Source organism: Rhineura floridana, chromosome 9 (assembly GCF_030035675.1).
Source record: "Rhineura floridana isolate rRhiFlo1 chromosome 9, rRhiFlo1.hap2, whole genome shotgun sequence".
Classification (NCBI taxonomy): domain Eukaryota; kingdom Metazoa; phylum Chordata; class Lepidosauria; order Squamata; family Rhineuridae; genus Rhineura; species Rhineura floridana.
Genome location: NC_084488.1, coordinates 62,949,506 through 62,971,874, shown reverse-complemented (window position 1 = coordinate 62,971,874; position 22,369 = coordinate 62,949,506). Strand labels below are relative to the sequence as shown.

The 22,369-nt window shown below is 41.4% G+C and overlaps 1 protein-coding gene across 3 annotated transcripts in view; it reads right to left on the bottom strand.

The window, feature by feature from the left end:
• Positions 1–22,369, bottom strand: part of GATB (glutamyl-tRNA amidotransferase subunit B) — a 59,351-nt gene that overhangs the window by 19,845 nt on the left and 17,137 nt on the right. For all 3 annotated transcript variants that reach the window (XR_009757798.1, XM_061583879.1, XM_061583880.1), the window contains 6 exons: positions 20,854–21,052; positions 17,694–17,816; positions 12,640–12,753; positions 6,515–6,599; positions 5,070–5,114; positions 2,137–2,326 (listed from right to left, as the gene is read on the bottom strand). Coding sequence is in view for 2 of the 3 variants with exons in the window: in XM_061583879.1 (XP_061439863.1) it covers positions 2,137–2,326; positions 5,070–5,114; positions 6,515–6,599; positions 12,640–12,753; positions 17,694–17,816; positions 20,854–21,052 (756 nt within the window). In the remaining variant the exon portion in view is untranslated. The remainder of the gene's footprint in view (positions 1–2,136; positions 2,327–5,069; positions 5,115–6,514; positions 6,600–12,639; positions 12,754–17,693; positions 17,817–20,853; positions 21,053–22,369) is intronic.

Genomic DNA, 22,369 nt, shown 5'->3' with positions numbered 1-22,369 from the left:
TAGGAAGCTGCAGTAGGGAGGTCAAACTGGCAAAAATAGCCTTCCTTCCCGTTTCCCTGATGGGAGCCTCCACTAGATCAAAGTGTGTTCCATCAACAAAGGAACAACTCTGGATGCATCCCATAACAATCAGATGCAATATATTAAAAAACATTGTTGAAAAAGATGCAAATGTACGTGAAGATCTCAATGAAATTAGAAGAATGTGGTAAAATTTCAGCAACATGGTTTTCCTCCAGTGCCATTAGTTTAGAATTTCAGTAAGTACATCACTTTTCATTAGAGCGATGTGCTGTTTTTCAGAGATTTGGCAAAGTGTAGGATCTTCTCATTGCTGAAAAAATTATGTAACAAATTAGTCTAGGCAGAGTTAAACCAGAGACCATTTAATTTCTTTTTATATTCACTGAATATGCTAGAGGTCTTGATGGAGCAGCAGCATAGTCCAAAAATACAAAACTATAGACACATATTAAAGCCTTGTAACCTCAACCCTTATTTAGATCTGTGGTTTACCATACCGTGCCTTACTCACCCTTGGTTGGCAACTTACTTTTTTTTACATGTGCAATGCTGAATTTATTGTCTTTGTTGTAGATTTTGTTTCCTGCCTATTTTATGTATAGATTCTATCTATTTTATTTTTGGGTTCATTACAGTTACAGTTAGAAATTTAGAATACATAGTTTAAAATTCCCCTAAGAATTAATGCAACAGCTAGTAGAATAAGCAAAGGGAGAAAAACCTGTATTTCATTACTGAAGTATGGCTTTATTTTAATGCAATTTTCCCTGCATAATGCTCTCACTAAGAAGTTGGCATGGAGCATGGATCTTGCATTTAGAAGGTGTCCCAGTAACTATGCCATTTATTCAATGAGCACACTTGGGCACTCTAACTTGAAAGACTGTTCATTACATTCATGCATCCTCCCCATTAGCAATCTGTTTGTATTCCTGATCTAGGCTTAAAACACCAACAGAAACTAGACATCTCAGGTGAATTTCGATTCAGTGAATCAAAAGAAGAGAAAAATCTTTGTTCAACACAAACCTTAAGACCTAAATGTACAGGGAATGGACGACAGAGAGTCATTCTTGGACCACAAACATTAATACAACTCCTATTGGCTTCAAATGGCTGGTATCATCCTCAAAGCAAGCTCCTGACTTGAATTCAAGCAAGTGTCTAGAATAACTATGGTGTCCAAGTTTTTCATTTTGTTGTATTCAATTGAGAGACACATTAGATAGAAAGAGATGGAGAAGAGAATACATGGGAGAGAAGGCTAATGTTAGCCAAAGCTTAGTACTTAGCAGAATGAAAGCAATCTGAAGTTAAGTTAGATAGTCTTATTTATTTTCACAGCTTAAAAAAATCCCTGAAGCCAGAACATAATGTTGCATGGAAGGGCTTGTTTATATGGTAGGCTTATGACAGATATAGGCATGATTAAATTCCAGAGAAGTCTCATAGTTTCTCTCAGTGTGTTAACAGTAGTTTAAGGTAGAATAATGGATGTCATAAAGCCATAAGGGGCTGTTCTATTCTTTGAAAGTAACCCACTTTTTTGTGTAGATACAGGGCAGTCCACCAGCAATGCGTCATAGGGAAGATTACAGAAGTGCTGAAATTCTGCAAGTTTTGAACATTACAGACAGTGGAATATAGCCACAAGCTGAGAATAATATGAACAATATCCTTAATGGCCTGGCTCTTAAGACTGACTGAGCAAGGACATTAGGATGAGAGGCAACAACTGGGTCTGTGCTCTGTGAGTTCACTCTGTTGTGCCAGCATTGCTGGGACACCAGCATTGGTATACTGGAACAAATAGGATAAAGGCACGTTTTTAAGACAAAAGGTTTTCAGGCTACAATAACTAGCTATATACTTCAATTCGCTATTATGCTGATGATGTGGATGCATGTCCAAAACAGCAGGTATATGGTTTCAGAGACCCTCTCGTGTGCATATCTGACCAGAAATGGCCAAATGTGTTGAACTCATTCTCTACATAAGAAAAATGTATGAGAACTGACAGTTGGCTAATATGACATTTTTTAAGAGTGTTTCTGAAGCATTGGATCTTTTGAAGTTTCTTAGTTTACTTGAATGTTCAATCAATAGACTTACCAATAAGGTGAAACTGTGTTGAGGCTGAATCCCATAACGTTCAACAAGCTTTGCTCTCTTCGCACTGGGAAGTTCAGGAAGCCTATCCCGAAGCCAATCAATATTCACTACATGCTGGTAGCTTGTGTGAATGGGCAAAGATTTAGAATCATGAAGAATCAAAGGAGGAAGGTTTGGCTCTGGCATAAACCTGGGAGAGAACAAAGACGTTCCTCTGCTGTTATTTTCATTTAAACCAATTTGCCGCATCCCAGCAACATGTGCTGAAGTTGCTACTTCTCCTAATAATTATGGCACTTAATGTAAGGAGACCAAACACGTGGAGTGCACAGTTTAGTACAAGTCCTCTGGGTAGCAATAGATAAGCCCCTGTGCTAAGGTGTAGCTTCAAGCTTTTTTTGATGATCCGCCACCGGCTGTCAAGAGTCAGCAATGGGGAGAGGGAATAAATTTAAGCCATTTTACACACACACCCAAAAAAACAAAATGCAGATGCCACTTCTTTTCCTCAGTGCCAAACAGGACTTGTGATTCAGACCAACTGGGACTACAATCTGGCAAAGGGAAAAAGGAAGACTGACAGCCAGCCGCTAAGAGTGTTTCATGCAGGTTGCAACCTCTCTCATATTAATCGGAGCAGTTTCAATGAAAGAAGCAAGCTGTGCTAAAAGCCAAGTTGCCATTTTCAGCAGGGTGCCATGGTAAATAAAACTGAGTGACAACATCAAAGGACAAGGGCTGTGCTGAAGTGGGGGCTAATTCAAGCCATCATAAAAACATGGCAATTAAAGCACCAATTCCTGCCTTACATAAACAAATGATGGATTTGTAAACTTAAACAATTAAAGCACTGCAATCTCTTTTTACGATCAGCTGGGATGCATTCCTTGAAGAAGCTACATTTATGCTACACCCACTGCTTTCAAATCCAGCTTTAAATAAACAAAAGCACAGTTTAAAAAGCAAGTTTAAGTATAACTTCTGTCTTTATTTATTCATGCTTGTTTTCTCCTGTTTTTTTCTTCCCTCTGGTTGGTTGGTGTATGTATATCTCCAAGTTAATCAGTTTAAGCAGCAAAAAAAGCATCTGAGGCTAGCAGATGTGTAAAGAACTAATGAAATAGCCACAACCCTTTCTTCAGACAGTATCCTGTGATGTAAGAAAATGAGGTCTAAAGAGGTTATAGCTGCATTAGCTACATTATTCAACTGCATTAGCTGTGGAAATATAGAACATCTATTGCAGATCATCTAAAGCCTGATAAGAAAGTACAGCCCCTTTTGTCCATACAGCAAAGAGGCATACAAAACGATCAACTAATCCACATGACAGACAACTGGAAGTATTATTTATGTAGCTTTGAACATACTCTGGCAGCTATAGTGTGCTTTTTTATTTTTTTAAATTACAGCTGGTAATGAAAATCTGGAGAATAGACTATTAAGAGGAGATACGATAGCCTCTTCAAATATTTGAAGGGCTGTCAGACAGATGACAGACCAAATTTAATTTCTGTTGCTCCAGAGGGTAGGATTCCCATTGGTTCAAAGTAGAAGAAAATGGATTTAGATGAAACATTAGGATTAATTTTCTGATGGTTTAAGTGGTTTGACAATGGAACACACCATCTTGGATACCACTTAGAGGTTTTCTTACAATCAAGCAGTATATACATTTTGTTAAAAATAAAATAAATTATTTTAAAAGTCTCATAATGTGGTGGATTCACCTTTGTTACAGGTTTTAAGCAACACCTGGATTTCAGAAATGCTGTAGCAGTGGGTTTACTGCATTAGCAGGGGGGTTAAACTAGATGACCTTTGATTGTACTTTCCAACTTTGATTCTAACTGCAATTGTACCATGTCTACTCAGAAGTAAGTTCTACTGAATTCAATGGGGCTGAGTCCCAGGTAAGCAGGGATGGGATTGCAGCCTAAGTTAACATAAATACTTGGTGGATTTTTCTTCATTTTATTTCATTATTTATTTTGCATTAATGATAAAATGTAATTAGTTTAATTCAAAAGAACCAAACAGGCAGCACTCACAAGTTCTTTTCTTCAAAAGTCTGTCTTTCAGAGGCCAGGGATAGATAGTGAAGTCCTGACCTCTGACCAGCAACAAGGAAGAATGAATGTATTTTCAGCAGTGGTCAGTCTTGGGTTTACAGAAACCTTTACATGTACGTCCTTGCAGCACCCTTTAGGGCCCCCAAGCAGGGCTTTTGTATTGTAGCAATAAATCACAATCCTCATACACTAAAAATTTGAACAGTAAAATAGCTATAAAAACAACAGCCAGCAAAGTTAACTTACAGTAAAAGTCCATTAAAAGATGAGAGACAACCATGTATAAAAACTATAAATGAAGGGACCAGTTGAACCCATTTCAGGACAGAGTTCCACAATGGGGGGGGGCTGCCACTGAGAAGATCCTATCTTATGCTACCGTTAGCTGCATCTACGTTGGCAGTGGAACACAGGACCATTCCCAATGACAATTTGGGAAGCTCACTCGGTGACCTTGGGCCAACCACTGCCTCTCAACCTAACTGACCTCACAGGGTTGTTGTGAAGGTCAAATGAGGAGGGGAGAACCATGTACGCCACCTTGAGCTCCTTGGAGGAAAGGTGGGATATAAATGTAATAAATAAATACATACACACATTTTCTTATTAAGATATTACTTAATACAGCAAAACAACGGTTCCTCCCGATTGTAAACCCAACTAAAGGGCAGCAAGCAACTACGTCTCTCCAGCTTTTTCTCAATTCTGGAGGTATCGCTTGCTAAGTTAGGAAAAGCAAAGTACAGAGACAGATTTGGCTAACTGTCATTGGCAAGTCACGTCTGTGAAAATCAAAAGGGAACTGTGGCTTTCAGGTGCTCAATTAAAAGCTTATTTTAAAAACAAAATAAACATCATTACCGATAGTCTTGTTTTCCTTCTTTATCTCTCATTGCTACAGTGCACCTAAAATAAAGACAGAAAGGCATGTCAGCTGATTGGCACTGACAGCAAGTCACCTCGATGGCACTAGGGAATTCTCTAGTGCACCCAGTCCCTAGTCCTAACCAACCAAGGTGGCCATGGTTTGGAAAAATGTGCTCACGTGACAAATTAGGATCCCTGACAGGCCTACTTTGGCCCTCAGGCCAGACATTCCCCATGTCTACCCTAGTGTTAACCATCCCAGGGAGAACACAATTCAGCAGAAGTCCACCTAAATAATTTACATTGTGAACTCCTGATTTAATGTGCTGTCTTCGGGTATTTACATAGGAATCTCCTAGGACTCTTTCCACTTAAACCAGGGAAACCTGGGAAAGGGTGTTTAATCACATGACCAACTGGATACGTGGCAGACAGAAGAAAAAACAGTGTTTTGGTGATCGCATGTTGACACCATCATGTACAGTAATACCTCAGTTAATGAAGTAGATGCATTCCTGGATATTATTTCTTTAACAGAAACTTTGGTACCAGAGGTAGGAATAACATGAAAAGAACAGGGATAGGTTCCTATACCCACTCATAGATGGTGGGGTCAGCTTCAACAGGGGCTTTAAAGCATGCCTATCTGGCACCCACCCCACCCCACCCCATCATTTCCCCCTCCCCTCCTTCTCCTCCTCTGAATCGTATTGGATCCTTTCCTCCCCAGCCCTGGGAGAAAGCAAGATATCTCTTTAACGCAAAGCAAACCCACAGGCTTGTCAGTTTCACCATAGGAAAGCTAAGGCACAGGCTTATCAGTTTTATTGAAAGCAAAGCAAAGACACTGGCTGGTCAGTTTCACCTTAAAGCAAAGGCACAGGGTTGAAAGTTTATCCCCAGCAAAGGAAAGACACAGGATTTGCTTTCACCTTAAAGCAAAGGCATAGGCTCCTGGGGTTATTGATAGTAAAGCAAAGCCAAGCCATAGGCTGGTCAGTTTCATTTTAAAGCAAAGGCATAGGCTTGAAAGTTTATCCATAGCAAAACAAAGCTAGTCAGTTTCACCTTAAAAAAGCCATCCTTAAAAGGGGCTTTGTTCCTGGAGGATTTGTAACTTAGGTATTACTGTATAGGATTTGACCTTCAACATGCTAACACAAAATGAATAATGTGTCCAAAACCACAAATGTGGCACAAAACCAGACTGCCACAGGCCAAGAAACACAACACACATAACTTAAAGTGCTTTCTCCATAACTACCACATCTCCAGTGTCGATATGAATTTTAAAATAATTTTGTTTAGGATCAGAATGTCAGATATATTCAGGGTGGCTCTGTGACTAATAATCTTGCTTTCTTCTCATTTGAGTTTTTTTGTATGCCGTTCCAATATGTAACAAACAATCCCCAAACATGGTGCAATGTAAAACTTACCCCAGTTTAAAGTCAAAGGCTCTAGTTTCATTCAAAATAGTTCCTCCATTCTCCAACTCTTCAATTTGCCTACGTATTTCATAGTCTTAATAAAACAAACAAATCCAGTTGAGTTATGTTGCATCCTTACCTATTTTTAAGTGTCAGACAGCAAGGGGGAAACCCCTATCAAAGCCAAAGCAAGCCTAACAGTAACAGAGAATCATGAAGAAACTGAATTGCTTTCTGACATTACGTGATGTGAACATGTATATAATTTTAGAAGGTATAATTTTGATCACAAGCCCATTCCAAAACATTCTGAAGTCATACAAATGAAACTGTCATTGGACTGACTGCACACTCTTCACCTTTATTTGATAGGGCCTTTATTGACCAATTTCTGTAAGAGATCATAAGCAAGTTTTGTGTTTTTCACATCTTTTGACTCAGTCCAAGGTGCAAAAATAAATTGCATATACAGAAATATATGAAGCTGCCTAATACAGAGTTAAATCACTGGTCCATCTAGCTCACACTGTCTACAATGCCAGGGACTCTCCAGGACTTCAGGCTGGAATCCTCCCAGTTTTATCTGGAGAAGACACAGATTGAACTTTATGCATGCACAACATGTGTTCTACAGCTCAGCACATATGCTAGCACGCATAAATGGGTCTCCTCCCATTTTCTGAGCCCAGACTGCACTTGCTTGGGAACATAGCAGCATCATTTTCATGCAACACCCATGCTATAGATGCATGTGCTCTGTGGCTCATACATTTTCCCCTAACTCACTGCATCTCTGACATCATGTTCATCTAAGGAAGTATCTCAAGCTCTTGAGTCTGTGAGGTGGGGAGATGGCTGGTTTTGGATGGGGTTGTGCTCCTCCAGATTTGGATCAGGTCCATAGCTTGGAGGTGCTCCTGGATCCACTGGAGGCTCATATAGCCTCAGTGGACAGGATTGTTTTTTTCCAGCTATGGCTGGTTCACCAGCAATGCAACTTTTTGGATAGAAATGACTTGACCACTGTACTCCACGCTCTAGTAACTTCCAGACTGGATTACTGCAATGTACTCTACATGGGGATGCCCTTGAAGATGACTCGGAAACTTCTACTGATCCACTATACAGTGGCCAGATTACTGGCTGGGGTTCCATTTAGATCAGCGCTCCCCAAACATTTTTCCCATGGACCACTTAAACTGCTGGTCTTGGTGGGCCACTTAATGATATTTCTGCCTGTTGTAACAATTGTAATGCACTGTGCTAGATGAAGTACAATTCTTAATTGTATTTTTATCACTTCTTCTATTTCTTATATATTGTATTTTATTGTATTCCATAGAATTCAAATTGTAATACAAGAAAATGTAATATACAAGAAATAAGAGAAGCAATTCAAATACAATTATAAATCAATGTGAATATTGATCTCCTGTCTTCAACCACAAATATCCTGCCTGTCAATGATTGCCCCTTAGGGTCCCTTGACCTCAGCAACCCCAAGGGGTTCTTTGCTTCTGAGAAGAGTCCCAATTCCCTGGGCCACTGCTTCCCAGGCAAACACTTTCCCAGGGTTAATTTATACCCAACACCAACCCTAGAAGGTAGACTGCCACCACCCCTTTACTAGCCCACACTCTGAGTAAGGGGAACTCAGAGCACTAATTTAAATCCTAGAGCAGACCTATTGCTAAACTCTTTGCTCTAGAGCATTAACCTAAATTAACCAACAGTAGTCAGTAGGTTCGTGGTCAAAAACTAGATTCAGAGCCAAAGCCCCAAGCAATACACACGATTAAGAAAAGGTAGTTTATTTAAAAGAAAAGAAAAAAGGAGAAGGTGTCCCTGCACTTATAGTGTGAGTCGTTTCCGACTCATAGGAAGATGTCTTGCGACGTTTACTAGGCAAACCGTATATATGGGGTGGGATTGCCAGTTCCTTCCCCGGCCTTTCTTCACCACCCAGCATATGCCGGGTACTCATTTTACCAACCACAGATGGATGGAAGGCTGAGTGGACCTCGACCCCTTTTACCGGAGATTCGACTTCCTCCTTCCATTGGAATCGAACTCCGGCCATGAGCAGAGCTTTGGCTGCGTTACCACGAGCAGCATATATTTCCTTTAAAGCCAATTTCCCTCAACAGGACTGAGCAAGAGATACGTTTACATAACACTGTGAGAGATTGAAACAGACAAAGAAAATTAAAAAAAAGCTTACCTACCCTAGCTAATACTCACTTTGCAATCTGATAGCCTGGTTCCTGAAGGCTTTGACTGAAATCCATAGACAAATGGTGATGGATGAAATGGGGGAACAAGTAATTGAAGGATCACCCTTCATTTTATAGGGTTTAGCTGACAACAGGGAGGGGGGACAATTTGCCATCCTAGGCGCCCCTTCCATGATCACCTTCTTTGAAGATAAGGAGGGCTAGACAGTTCACACCAAGTGGTCCCTGATCTGCAGTACCCAAATTCCTGACTTTGATCTTAGGAAGCAGGTAAGAGATAATAGATAAGGCTCATCTGCATCTTCTTGACATTAGCAATTTGCAGCTGTCTGGCACTAAAACACTTCGCTTTCCCCAGCACAGAGTATCCTGGAGGTCTTTGTAACAAAGCCCCCCAGAATTCCCTCTGGTTGAGCCATTTTAGCACTTACCTATTCTTGACACTGCCTACCACCCAAATGAAGTTCATGGACCACAGTTTAGGAACCCCTGATTTAGAACTTGCATAATCTTTATTTTAAAACAGCTGAATTGGCTGGAATTCATTTTTGGGCCGAATTTAAGGTGCTCACATTAGTGTTCAAATCCCTAAATGACTTAAGGTCCCAAATGTCTGAAAGACTGCCTTCTTCCCTACAGAACCTCTTGGGTGTTAAGATCAGAAGAGGAGCCCTTCTTGGTAGTTTTGTTGCCCTCAGAAGCTCAGGGGGTGGTGGCCCATGTGAGGGCATTCTTTGTAGCAGCCCCTAAGGGGTGGAAATCGCTCCACACAGAGGTCCATCTGGGACCTTCACTGTACAGTTTTGGGTGAATGCTGAAGACACACTTCTTTACCATGGCCTTTATCACCAGAGATGTGTATTTTTAGGACCCGCCCTACTTTTGTAATTGCAATTTTCTTTAAACTGTTTTTAATGTTTTTTCAATTGTTTTAACTGACCCTGAGACTTTATGACAAAGGACAGGTAATAACTTAAAACAACAATTACTATTACTTCTACTGTTACTACAGAACTAAACTGGTATCTACCAAATAGCAAACCAATTCATTTGCTCTCTTCGTTGTAGAGGAGGCTGTGACGCCCTTCCCTGGCTCTCCCTGTCAGGTTCCTACCTGCGCGTGGCTACTGCCTGTCACTAGGCACCACCAGGGACTCCATCACTCCGGACTGTCCTTTTTTATTGTTTCTCTCCCCACTCTAGCACAGATCTCAACAGATCCCCCTGCTAGGCAACCACCAGTCACGTCCTAATACTAGTATTCCCAGAGACTCTGAATACTGGTATTGTTATTCTCTTCACCGCTGCCACCATTTGTTACAGTTTCCCTTCAGCCTTGGTCATTACCTTACCCTCCCTTCTGGTCTGTGAAACCCCAGCCAAGGATCAGGCCTTTGGTAAACCAAATTAAGTATTTATTAAAGATAACAAAGCTAACAAGATTAACAAGATTTCTTCTTAAGGCACATAAGCATATGGTTTTACTCAATACTAATCCGAACTCCACCCCCCTCCTTCTCCACTCTCTCCTGGCAAACCACTCTCTCAAACCCACCAAACAACCCTCTCTTCTCCCCCCAGATTCCACTCTCACTCTTCCTTTTATACGTTCAACCATTTTAAACACTCAGCCAATCATCTAGCATTCTACTGCCCATTCACTCCCCCTCCTCTTTCACTCCACTTACCATGTATCTTCTAAACAACCAACACTTACCATATATACATTAATATAGGAACATCACAGAGGCCTTGCTAACAAAAACGGCCCATCAACCACCAGCCAAGAAATTATACTTTCCTGTATTATAACACGACATTACATGCATGTGTGCACACCTAATGGACTAACATGTAATCTAAGGCAATAATTTAAAAACAAGGAAAATAGAATTAAAAAGAACAAATTATACCAGCGTGCTTGCATTTCAGCCGATTAGGTACAGTGTAAGTAGTTTGCAGGCACCTGGTTCTATTGATTACAACAACGGTGATGGTACAAGCAGCAGTTCTTGACAAGGAAGGCAGCAAATAATGTACATTTCCAGTCAAGGTGTACTCCCTTCAAAGACTTATTCCATACTCTACACAATGCCTAGCATACCCTGAGGCAAACGTGGGCTGAGCAACTCTCTTCTTTGTATATAGTAGGCTACATTCTAGCTATACAAGAGTCAGGGGTTTCTATGCACACCCTGCTGTTAATGCTTAGAGGCATCATCAGAGTTTAAGGACCCATTTCAGCTAGGCAAAAACACTCAAGGAAGGTGCAGCGCAGGGGCTGTGTGGCGTGCAGCCTGCAAAGAGGGGTTATGGCCTGGGGGAGGAGAGTCTCAAAGGTCTGATGCAGCACTCCAGATGGATCTATTTGGCCCCCAGACTCAAATTTCCCTACCCCTGCTCTGAGTGTGCCTGCAAGACTCCATAAATGGACTGTTTGACTTCTGAGGCAATAGTGCTAGGTTGTTGACCAATTCTATGCTACATCTGTTATTGCACTAGATTCATGAATCCTATGTTCTTCAGCAGCTGAATATCAAGAATGGGCCATTCATCTTAACTGTATGGTAGTTATGTAGATTGATTTGTAGAAACCTGCATCTTTCTCAGCTGAGATCCTGATGAGTGAAGAATCCCATTTCTAACACAGAATTAAACAGATGTTCTGAAATTCCAAGAGAATTAGAGCATTTCTTTTTAAAGATGATTTTAGGGGGTCATGATTGTAGATTAAAACATTTAAAATGTGTACAATTCTAGAATGAGGCCTTGAGTTATCAGGGACAGGTACTCTTCCTACTGAACACAGTTCCTTGTTCTGAGTGATATTTTGGAAATTGCATAACAAATTACTGATAGAGATCTGTGTGGACTACAGATTGTCCACCTTGAGACACAAAGGAATGTTTTTGAAAATTTAGGATGACTTTTTTTGGAATACGTTAATCCTAGTCTGGATTATGAAATTCACTTTTAGACTGCTTTTTTGTTTGTTTCTTGATGACTAGTTTATAATTAATCTGCATTAGACTTTTAGGAAGCATTTGTGGTATTGTTTATAAGCTACCTAAAGAGAGATTTGATTAGGTGTGGTAAAAAAATTGATTATACAGCCACAAGGGTGGCTGTATACTGTAGCCAGCGTGGATTTTTCACATTCCACTATGTTAAATTGAAAATACCCCCCATGCCATTCTGATGCTTCCCCTAAGCTCATTTCAAAACAAAACCTTACAAAACTTATAGTCCTGAATTCAGAAACACTTGCTTAACAACCCTGTAACATGCACATGTTACCAAATTCTTCCGAGCTAGACAGGAAGTGGATTGGACTGTGAAAGACCAACCCAAATTGTGTTTGCATTTTGACAAATTTGTAGGGCAGTACAATATCTCAGAGAGGAGGTCAGGTCTCCTGCTTCCCTGGTGCATTCACTATAGCTGCCAGAAATATCTGTGGGCTATAGGTACGTTCTTAAACCGCAAGGGTTTTTTTGCCTATGAGTGAATTATTGTTAATAATGATATCTGTGAGGTAAGAAAAGGATTTTCTAAATTCTGACACCAACACATAATTGGAGAACTAAAATAATATATGCATCTTAACCAGCGTGGTGTAGTGGTTAAGGTGTTGGACTACGACCTGGGAGACCAGGGTTCGAATCCCCGCATAGCCATGAAGCCCACTGGGTGACCTTGGGCCAGTCACTGCCTCTCAGCCTCATGAAAACCCTATTCATAGGGTCGCCATAAGTTGGAAGCGACTTGAAGGCAGTACATTTACATTTACAACATTAGCATGTTTGTATATATCAGCATAACTTGTCCAATCACACAAACTGAAGTTTTTCTGGCAAGGAATTCCAAAGTTTCTCAGTTGGGAAAAAGTGTTTTGTTTACCTATTGCCTTGGCAAGAAATCGGGCACTGTTGATATTCTTCACTTCAGTCCTCACTCCGTAAAGCTGTCCAGGGTGATGCACGGATACATTGGCATCTACTCTCAGTTGACCCTCTAAAGAGACATCAGTTGAGTGAGAAGGCTTCACCATAAGGTATTAGTCTCAAATTATCTGCAAGTGGTTTGTACAGGGCTTCCCATAAAAAAAATGGGACATGGATTAGCTGTCTCTGAAGATAAACAAAGGCCTGTTTCTTCCCTTATGCCTACAACTGCATACACTTAAAGATGCAAGTAGAAGGGACTGACAGCTCTGACAGCACACACACTCGAAACTCTTCTGGTGATTTGTCCCAAGCTGACATTTCTTCTATGTGAAAAAGCACATGTACATCCCTTCAAGGTAGCATTTGCACACATCTTAGGACACAACAGTGACTGAGAGCATACCCAAGTGTTTCAGAAATCACAGAGAAAGCAGCCCTTATACCCCTTTCAAGCCTCTATGCTCATTTTTGCTTTTTGCTTCAGAGCTATATGGGACTTGTGCAGTCGTAGTCAATTTTTTTTAAAAATAGGACATATCATAATAAAGTTTTGTAGCTCAGCTGCAAATTCCTGGCAAGACTACACAGCAGAAAGAATAGTGGCACAACATGTGGAAACTGTGGTGTAAACTTTGTGGAACATGGCAGCACCTTTTATCAGATTTTGCTTTCTGAGATTTTAACCAAACTAACAGGAATACAGGATAGTCCTGTGATGATACATCCTAGGCAAGAGGATAGAACTCTGATCAAAGCCTTTAATGGCAAGCAGAGAAATCACAAAACATCAAGACAGAATATGGCTTTTGCCTGTTATAAAACTATCATTTGAAGAGTTCACACTACTTTGTCACAAAGCCAATAACAGAGCAGCTTTATTGAAGTGTCCTTGAAAATTTTCACCTCAAGCACAGGTGTCAGAAACCTGTTTTTGCCTTCCCCACAAGGAATTGTAATCTTTGCCAGAAATACAACTTTGAATCCTACCAGCTGCCAAAAAGTGTCTCATATATAGCCCTATAGAAAGCGATGCAGAGGGCAATCTGCCAGTGAAGAAAGGGGTGAGACCAAAGGACCACAATGTCCTTTCCGAGTTATAATTCTTTGCTTTTCCACATCTAACAGGTATCTAATAGTCTGGCAGTCAAACTAGTAAAGCAATATAAAACCTTCTCCAATAAATACCATAACACTAAACTACACAGAACACACACATTTTCACACCTTCCTTCTTATCGGCACTTAAGTTAATGCTCTGTAAAGTGAAGTAAACATTGGATATTTACACAATGTAGTAAACAGCATAGGTATTAAATTTGTAAAGGATAAAAACTGAGCATCCAGCCAGAGTTAAATCTCCTCAAGGGCACTTTCCAAAGGTACAAGTGCTCCCTTTCTATATTTCTGGGCAGAACACTGGGCAAGGGAAAGTGTTGAAGGATGGTGCCTTCCTGTTCAGGCATTCTATGAAAATATATGAATGCAAAAACATGAGTTTGCAAGCCCATCTATCAAACAAGCACATTTGTTAGAGAGCCAGAATTGGCTAAACTGACTGGCTAATGAAAGAGTATAGGAATGTAAGAAGCTACCTTACACCAAGCCAAATCATTGAGTTCATCTAGCTCAATGTTGTCTATTCTACAAAGCAGCTCAGAATTGTCTACTCTATCCACAGTTTCAGGCAAAGTTTTTCCCCCAGTCCTGTCTGGTGACTGAACCATGGACATACTACATGCAAAGAATGTGTTCTACCACTGAGTTACTGCCCATCCCCTAAGATTCAAAGAATAAGGTCTTTTCCTAGCATACTCCAGCTTCTCTCTATATCTCCATGCTGCTCCCAGGTACTAGCTGGGCCACAGGTGTGATAACATGCTGCAGAATGCCTGGCAGGTCTGCAAGGGACATGGACACAATACTCCTTTCTTGAAATACATAGGGCAGTGGTTGTTGGAAGGTCAGCAGAGTTAATACAGCAGTTGCAACAAATCAGTCTGTTAAGACCACTGGTAAAGATGAGAAAGAAAAGTTAAGGTTTATTCACTAAGAACATACATATCCTTCTCTCTGAGTAAGAGCTCAGAGAGACTCATCCTCACAACATGGAGGGAGAACAAAGGAAGAATGTGTGGTCTTAGGAGAAGCAGGAAGAAGATGCTCAAACAAGTTACAAGGTGGTCAAAAGAAGAACACAAAACATTACTCTTTCTGTCTAGCACCTCCCACTGATTCAGGTTAACTAACTACAAGCGTTGTTGCTTCGTTCCAGCAGTGGTAAATATCGATGATGGAAGAGGTTATGTTCCAAGGCAAGGACAGCTGGTGTTACTGTAGGAGCTCAAACGTCTTATGTCCAAGTCACATTCTAACAGTTGCTACTCAGTTAATTTGACTTTAAGCTATTAATGACTGCTTCACCACAAGCACAGATTACCAGCAAAACCAGAAGGGATAGAGCAAAAAAAAGGTTGCCCATCTCATGCTGAGATCCCTGGTTTATCATGTATATGGTAAAACAACCAGATGACCATTTCAGTACAAACTCAATTGGCGTTATGATCACAGTAAAATGTACCATAGCATGCAAAAACTATCATGGGCAATCACCTTTCATCTAAATTGGTTGATTTTAAAACTGTGTTCCAGACAAATCCAGGATTCCTCAATGAGAAAATCACTAACGGAGGAGAAACTGAAACACAGATTGTGGCGCAGCTCAGTGGTAGAGCACATGGCTTGAATGCAAAAAATTTCAACTTTTTTTTTCAAAAATCCAGGCAGGGATCAGGAAGACCCTTGTCTGAAACCTTGGGGAGTCACTGCCAGCCAATGCAGATGATACTGAAGTAGAGGGATCATGGGTCTGACTCAGAACAAGTCAGTTTCCTATGAACTGATCTTCTCCTGCAATGCGCAACTGCACAGAAGTGTTACTTGCATTCCAGGATGTAGTCTCTGATCACCCAGTGTGACAATGAAGCTTATAAAAGGCTCAGCCAGTGTCCCAGGTGAATTGAGTGTGCAGCCTAGAATGTGCCTGGAGTCCTCTACAGTACATATACAGGTTTCTTGGCAGACTTGTCAATGTGAAAAAAGGTTTCCCTCAAGACACAGAGCTTGAACACTACTGACTGAAGCCACTGGATCACCTGCTTGAATTTGTAGGTTTCACTTGTCCTTTATCACTATGCTGTTTTAGGATCGGGTGTGCACCAAGCAATTGCATGTTTTTATAACTCGTATCTGCACATGAACTACTTACTGTTTACCCTTTGGCAATTCATGCTTTCACCTTAATTTGAACTTGCCTCCAACCCCCATCTTGTGGGTAGTAACCATGTGCTCACTCTACCACTAGACCTTCTCACAAACCCTAGGGCAAGGCATGACAATCACACAGCTAGCACTCCCTCCAAGTGCCTTCACCTTTTCTGATTATCTTGCAATGAAGTCCTGATCTTGGTGCACTGCAGGTGGCTGCTACCGAAAGGATGGATATTAAATTCTGCCTTTGTCTCCACACTCAATTGGAAGATAGAAAAGGCAAGAAGGGGCAAGCTGAGAAATAGCCCAGATAATACCAAAACCAGAGATAAAGTAGATTCTGTATAACAAGCTGAAAAGAACGTGACTGAACCTGATACATCACAGGGAAAATATCACCAAATGATGCAAGCCCCATAACAATTTCATTGCCAAAACTCAGCTGTGTTGAAAAGTGATAGAAGTTACTGTGCTTCACTGAAATATAGAATAGTTATTTATTGTTAGGCTTTATTTGTAAGGCTATGGATGCTTAGTACTTCAGTTAAATGTGGAAAATAAAAATAAGCCACCACAAAGAATACCTAAAAAGATGCGCTTGGACACCATTTGGTGGGAAAGTGGGACACAAATGTAAACAAACAAATACCAAAAAGGATAAAAATCAATGAAGCCTCTCCAGGTAAGACTGCTTTCCTGAAAAGGTTTTTAAAAGCAGGAGTAGCCATTTTTGCAATTGTAAACATAAGAGTTGCAGATAGCAGTGGCAGCCTCATGTAAACAGAGAAGTGGAAGATGCCACTATCCACACCATACTCAGCTGAGAATTTATTTGAAAGGTGGATGTCCTATTCAAGTGTTAATATTTTTCTCCACTGGTGATTTCTGAATGGGAGGGGGTGAAATAAGAAATGCTACTGTCTACTGTTCAAAAGCAGAGAGTCCCCAGCAGAGTGTGTGTTTGCTTCTAAATAATTATTGCAAATTGTGTGGCTGCACACAGAGACAAGGGAACAAAGGAAAGGGGAAAGTGCCAAGGCGCACACCATATAATGAGTACAAGAGAGATACTGAGGTTTGTTCCCATGTAACGCTGCAGCAGTTTGTGGGGGCTTCAATCTTGATTACTCTGATGTGTTAGATGAAACCTAGGTCGATTAATATGCAACTAATATCTACACATCTGCATATACACTGCCGTTGAAATGTTGGATAGCAAATGTTCACATGAAATGTAAGCTCAAATACTTCTGTCCACTTCCCTTGACCTCCTCACAAACTCTCCCAGGTCCACTTGCACATAAGCTGCAGTGAGCCCAAAGATTATTAGTCAGGTTACATTGCCATTGTTCCAAAGAATCTGCACCACAGTAACTTGGAAGGAAGGCAAGCAGGCTGGCAGGCAAGGGGAGGGGAAAAAACAACACAGTACAGGAGCCATCAGTCATTCCCTTCCCACTAAGATTGATCTTGTAAAATGTAAAAAGGCCTAGCAGTACAAAAGAATTTGAACTGGAGATGAGGCAGCTGGGCCCCTCTTCGGCACCAGAGGCGCAAGTGACCTTATTCATACTCAGAAGATTTTGACGATGGAAAAAAGAAAGCAAACACAACACAGTGCCGCAACAGTACTGAATGATAAGCAGCTGGAAGGCAAAATAAGTAAGATGCTGTGAAAGTGCCTTTGTAAGGATAAAATTACAGCTGAGGGAGGATAAACATGCCCTCCTAGGTCTGTACCTGCCATGTTTGCTTGGCTGCTCCCAAGAGCCTGCAGGATAAGCTGAAGTTCTCTCACCGCTGCAGCCGCCTCTTCCCCACAGCACATCTCAGGCTCCATGACAACCTCCATGAGGCCAACTCCTACCAGAGACAGACGAGATTTCTAGCAGCAGCTTTTGATCTCAGTGAAAAAATTAGACATAAAAATTGAGTCCACACGAAAAGCGCTCATGCTTTTGTGTGAGGAAAACTGGGAACCATTTATTATTTAATCATAAGAACATAAGAAGAGCCTGCTGGATCAGGCCAGTGGCCCATCTAGTCCAGCATCCTGTTCTCACAGTGGCCAACCAGGTGCCTGGGGGAAGCCCACAAGCAGGACCCGAGTGCAAGAACACTCTCCCCTCCTGAGGCTTCCAGCAACTGGTTTTCAGAAGCATGCTGCCTCTGACTAGGGTGGCAGAGCACAGCCATCACAGCTAGTAGCCATTGATAGCCCTGTCCTCCATGAATTTGTCTAATCTTCTTTTAAAGCCGTCCAAGCTGGTGGCCATTACTGCATCTTGTGGGAGCAAATTCCATAGTTTAACTATGCGCTGAGTAAAGAAGTACTTCCTTTTGTCTGTCCTGAATCTTCCAACATTCAGCTTCTTTGAATGTCCACGAGTTCTAGTATTATGAGAGAGGGAGAAGAACTTTTCTCTATCCACTTTCTCAATGCCATGCATAATTTTATACACTTCTATCATGTTTCCTCTGACCCGCCTTTTCTCTAAACTAAAAAGCCCCAAATGCTGCAACCTTTCCTCGTAAGGGAGTCGGCTCCATCCCCTTGATCATTCTGGTTGCCCTCTTCTGAACCTTTTCCAACTCTATAATATCCTTTTTGAGATGAGGCGACCAGAACTGTACACAGTATTCCAAATGCGGCCACACCATAGATTTATACAATGGCATTATGATATCGGCTGTTTTATTTTCAATACCTTTCCTAATTATCGCTAGCATGGAATTTGCCTTTTTCACAGCTGCCGCACACTGGGTCGACATTTTCATCGTGCTGTCCACTACAACCCCGAGGTCTCTCTCCTGGTCGGTCACCGCCAGTTCAGACCCCATGAGCGTATATGTGAAATTAAGATTTTTTGCTCCAATATGCATAATTTTACACTTGTTTATATTGAATTGCATTTGCCATTTTTCTGCCCATTCACTCCGTTTGGAGAGGTCTTTTTGGAGCTCTTCGCAATCCCTTTTTGTTTTAACAACCCTGAACAATTTAGTGTCATCAGCAAACTTGGCCACTTCACTGCTCACTCCTAATTCTAGGTCATTAATGAACAAGTTGAAAAGTACAGGTCCCAATACCGATCCTTGAGGGACTCCACTTTCTACAGCCCTCCATTGGGAGAACTGTCCGTTTATTCCTACTCTCTGCTTTCTGCTTCTTAACCAATTCCTTATCCACAAGAGGACCTCTCCTCTTATTCCATGACTGCTAAGCTTCCTCAGAAGCCTTTGGTGAGGTACCTTGTCAAACGCTTTTTGAAAGTCTAAGTACACTATGTCCACTGGATCACCTCTATCTATATGCTTGTTGACACTCTCAAAGAATTCTAATAGGTTACTGAGACAGGACTTTCCCTTGCAGAAGCCATGCTGGCTCTGCTTCAGCAAGGCTTGTTCTTCTATGTGCTTAGCTAATCTAGCTTTAATAATACTTTCTACCAGTTTTCCAGGGACAGAAGTTAAGCTAACTGGCCTGTAATTTCCGGGATCCCCTCTGGATCCCTTTTTGAAGATTGGCGTTACATTTGCCACTTTCCAGTCCTCAGGCACGGAGGAGGACCCAAGGGACAAGTTACATATTTTAGTTAGCAGATCAGCAATTTCACATTTGAGTTCTTTGAGAACTCTCGGGTGGATGCCATCCGGGCCCGGTGATTTGTCAGTTTTTATATTGTCCATTAAGCTTAGAACTTCCTCTCTCGTTACCACTATTTCTCTCAGTTCCTCAGAATCCCTTCCTGCAAATGTTAGTTCAGGTTCAGGGATCTGCTCTATATCTTCCACTGTGAAGACAGATGCAAAGAATTCATTTAGCTTCTCTGCAATCTCCTTATTGTTCTTTAGTACACCTTTGACTCCCTTATCATCCAAGGGTCCAATTGTCTCCCTAGATGGTCTCCTGCTTTGAATGTATTTATAGAATTTTTTGTTGTTGGTTTTTATGTTCTTAGCAATGTGCTCCTCAAATTCTTTTTTAGCATCCCTTATTGTCTTCTTGCATTTCTTTTGCCAGAGTTTGTGTTCTTTTTTATTTTCTTCATTTGGACAAGACTTCCATTTTTTGAAGGAAGACTTTTTGCCTCTAAGAGCTTCCTTGACTTTGCTCGTTAACCATGCTGGCAAAATGTCACTGTCAAAATGGTTGGATCTTCAAAACTATCACACAAACACTCATTTCCGGCCAAAATCAAGAGAGAAACTAGGTCCAACATTCTTCAAGGGTAAGGCTCAAAAGCAGTTGCTCAGGGCCGGTTTGTGTGTTTGGCACCAAACACAGGGCTGAGAACTCCACTGAAAAACAGTGGAGGTAGAGAGACTCAACAGGTGGAGGGTGCTTAACCTTTTCCCACCAAGCCCCAAGCTCTCCCTGACTTGACATGGTGAACAGGTATCTGTGTGGGTGGGTAGACCAGAAATGTTATAGTTCAGCATCTAGGCCATATTGAATCATACTCAAGATTTTGTATCAATCAGCCATCTTGCAAGTTTCCATTCAGTTTCCCTTTTCCATCCATTCTCCTGTCTGGGAACCTGGCTAGAAGAAAAGGAACTCTCCTGCATGTGAACTTGAGCATGCATGAAGGATTCAGGCTCTCCCACCCACCCTCCCCTCCGAAAATGGCAAACAGAACTATCAGCCAGGGACCCAACCTTGTGCTTGCTGCCAGACATGTTGGCCAGCTGTGAGAAATACATGAATTTCTCTTGAAGCCTTGATCAAGCAAGTCTTTCAACTTGTCTTAACAAAAAATAAAAACAGCAACTCACATCAGGAGGCAACACTGACAGCTCCAGTCAGGTACTTTAGCAGAAACACAGAATTTTTCAGCTTTTTTCTATTTTGTTTTAAATGACATAATTACATGGACAAAAAGAATCCCAAACTTACCTGCCCGGTTCAAATCCACAAGCGTCTGGCTCCTCAAATCATCATGAAGGCTCTTTCCACTGTCTTGCTCCAGTTGTATCTGCTTGATCCTCACAGTCCTGGTTACCATTTCATTCTGGTTTTTCCCTGTGTGCAGAATGTATGACAACCTCCCATTCACAGCAATGGGAAGCCTTTGCTGAGTAATCTGATAGCCAGCCTGCATTTAAAATTGCAGTGATCAATTACTTTAAAATGGACATAGACCAGCTTTATATTCCAATAGATGGCCCTTTCCTTTTAGCCATTAACAACAACAAATTCACAAAATACACATTAAAGGCTCAGTATCATCTTTCCACTTAGCTTTCCCCTCCTCCACCATTCTTCATTAAAACAATTACTTTTTAAAGCCCACATATGACAATAAGCAACTGTTTTCTCTCTGAAGCCCCATGTGTCATATCCAACTGTCCAATGATCTCCAAAGTAGCATTCATCTTATCTACATGTATGAGACTAAACTATGAATCCCATTACAGGCTTTTGATAATGCTAGCTTAGGGCAGTTTTGCATGGAAAAACACTCTTGGGGAGTAGCAGCTGCAGGTGGCTGCAGAACTGGCTGGTGGAAAGTAAAGCATCCTCTCCTGTCTGCTGACCAATAGGCTGGAGCATTGGGCTGAAAACAACAGAATGAAATTCAACAGGGATAAATGCAAAGTTCTACACTTAGGAAAAAGAAACCAAATGCACAGTTATAAGATGGGGGATACTTGGCTCAGCAATACGACATGTAAGAAGGATCTTGGAATTGTCGTTGATCACAAGTTGAATATGAGCCAACAGTGTGATGTGGCTGCAAAAAAGGCAAGTGCTATATTAGGCTTCATTAACAGAAGTATAGTTTCCAAATCACGTGAAGTATTAGTTCCCCTCTATTCAGCACTGGTTAGGCCTCGTCTTCAGTACTGTGTCCAGTTCTGGTCTCCACACTTCAAGAGGGATGCTGACAAACTGGAACAGGTTTAGAGGAGGGCAACAAGGATGATCTGGGGACTGGAAACAAAGCCCTATGAGGAGAGACTGAAAGAACTGGGCATGTTTAGCCTGGAGAAGAGAAGACTGAGGGGAGATATGATAGCACTTATTTATTTATTTATTTATTTAGTTTCATTTATAAACCGCCCATAACCAATGGCTCCCTGGGCGGTGCACAACATCTTCAAGTACATGAAAGGTTGTTACACAGAGGAGGGCCGGGATCTCTTCTCGATCGTCCCAGAGTGCAGGACAGGGAATAATGGGCTCAAGTTGCAGGAAGCCAGATTTCGACTGGGCATCAGGAAAAATGTCCTAACTGTTAGAGCCATACGACAATGGAATCAATTACCTAGAGAGGTAGTGGGCTCTCTGACACTGGAGGCATTCAAGAAGCAGCTGGACAACTATCCGTCGGGAATGCTTTGATTTGTATTCCTGCATTGAGCAGGGGGCTGGACTTGATGGCCTTATAGGCCCCTTCCAACTCTACTAT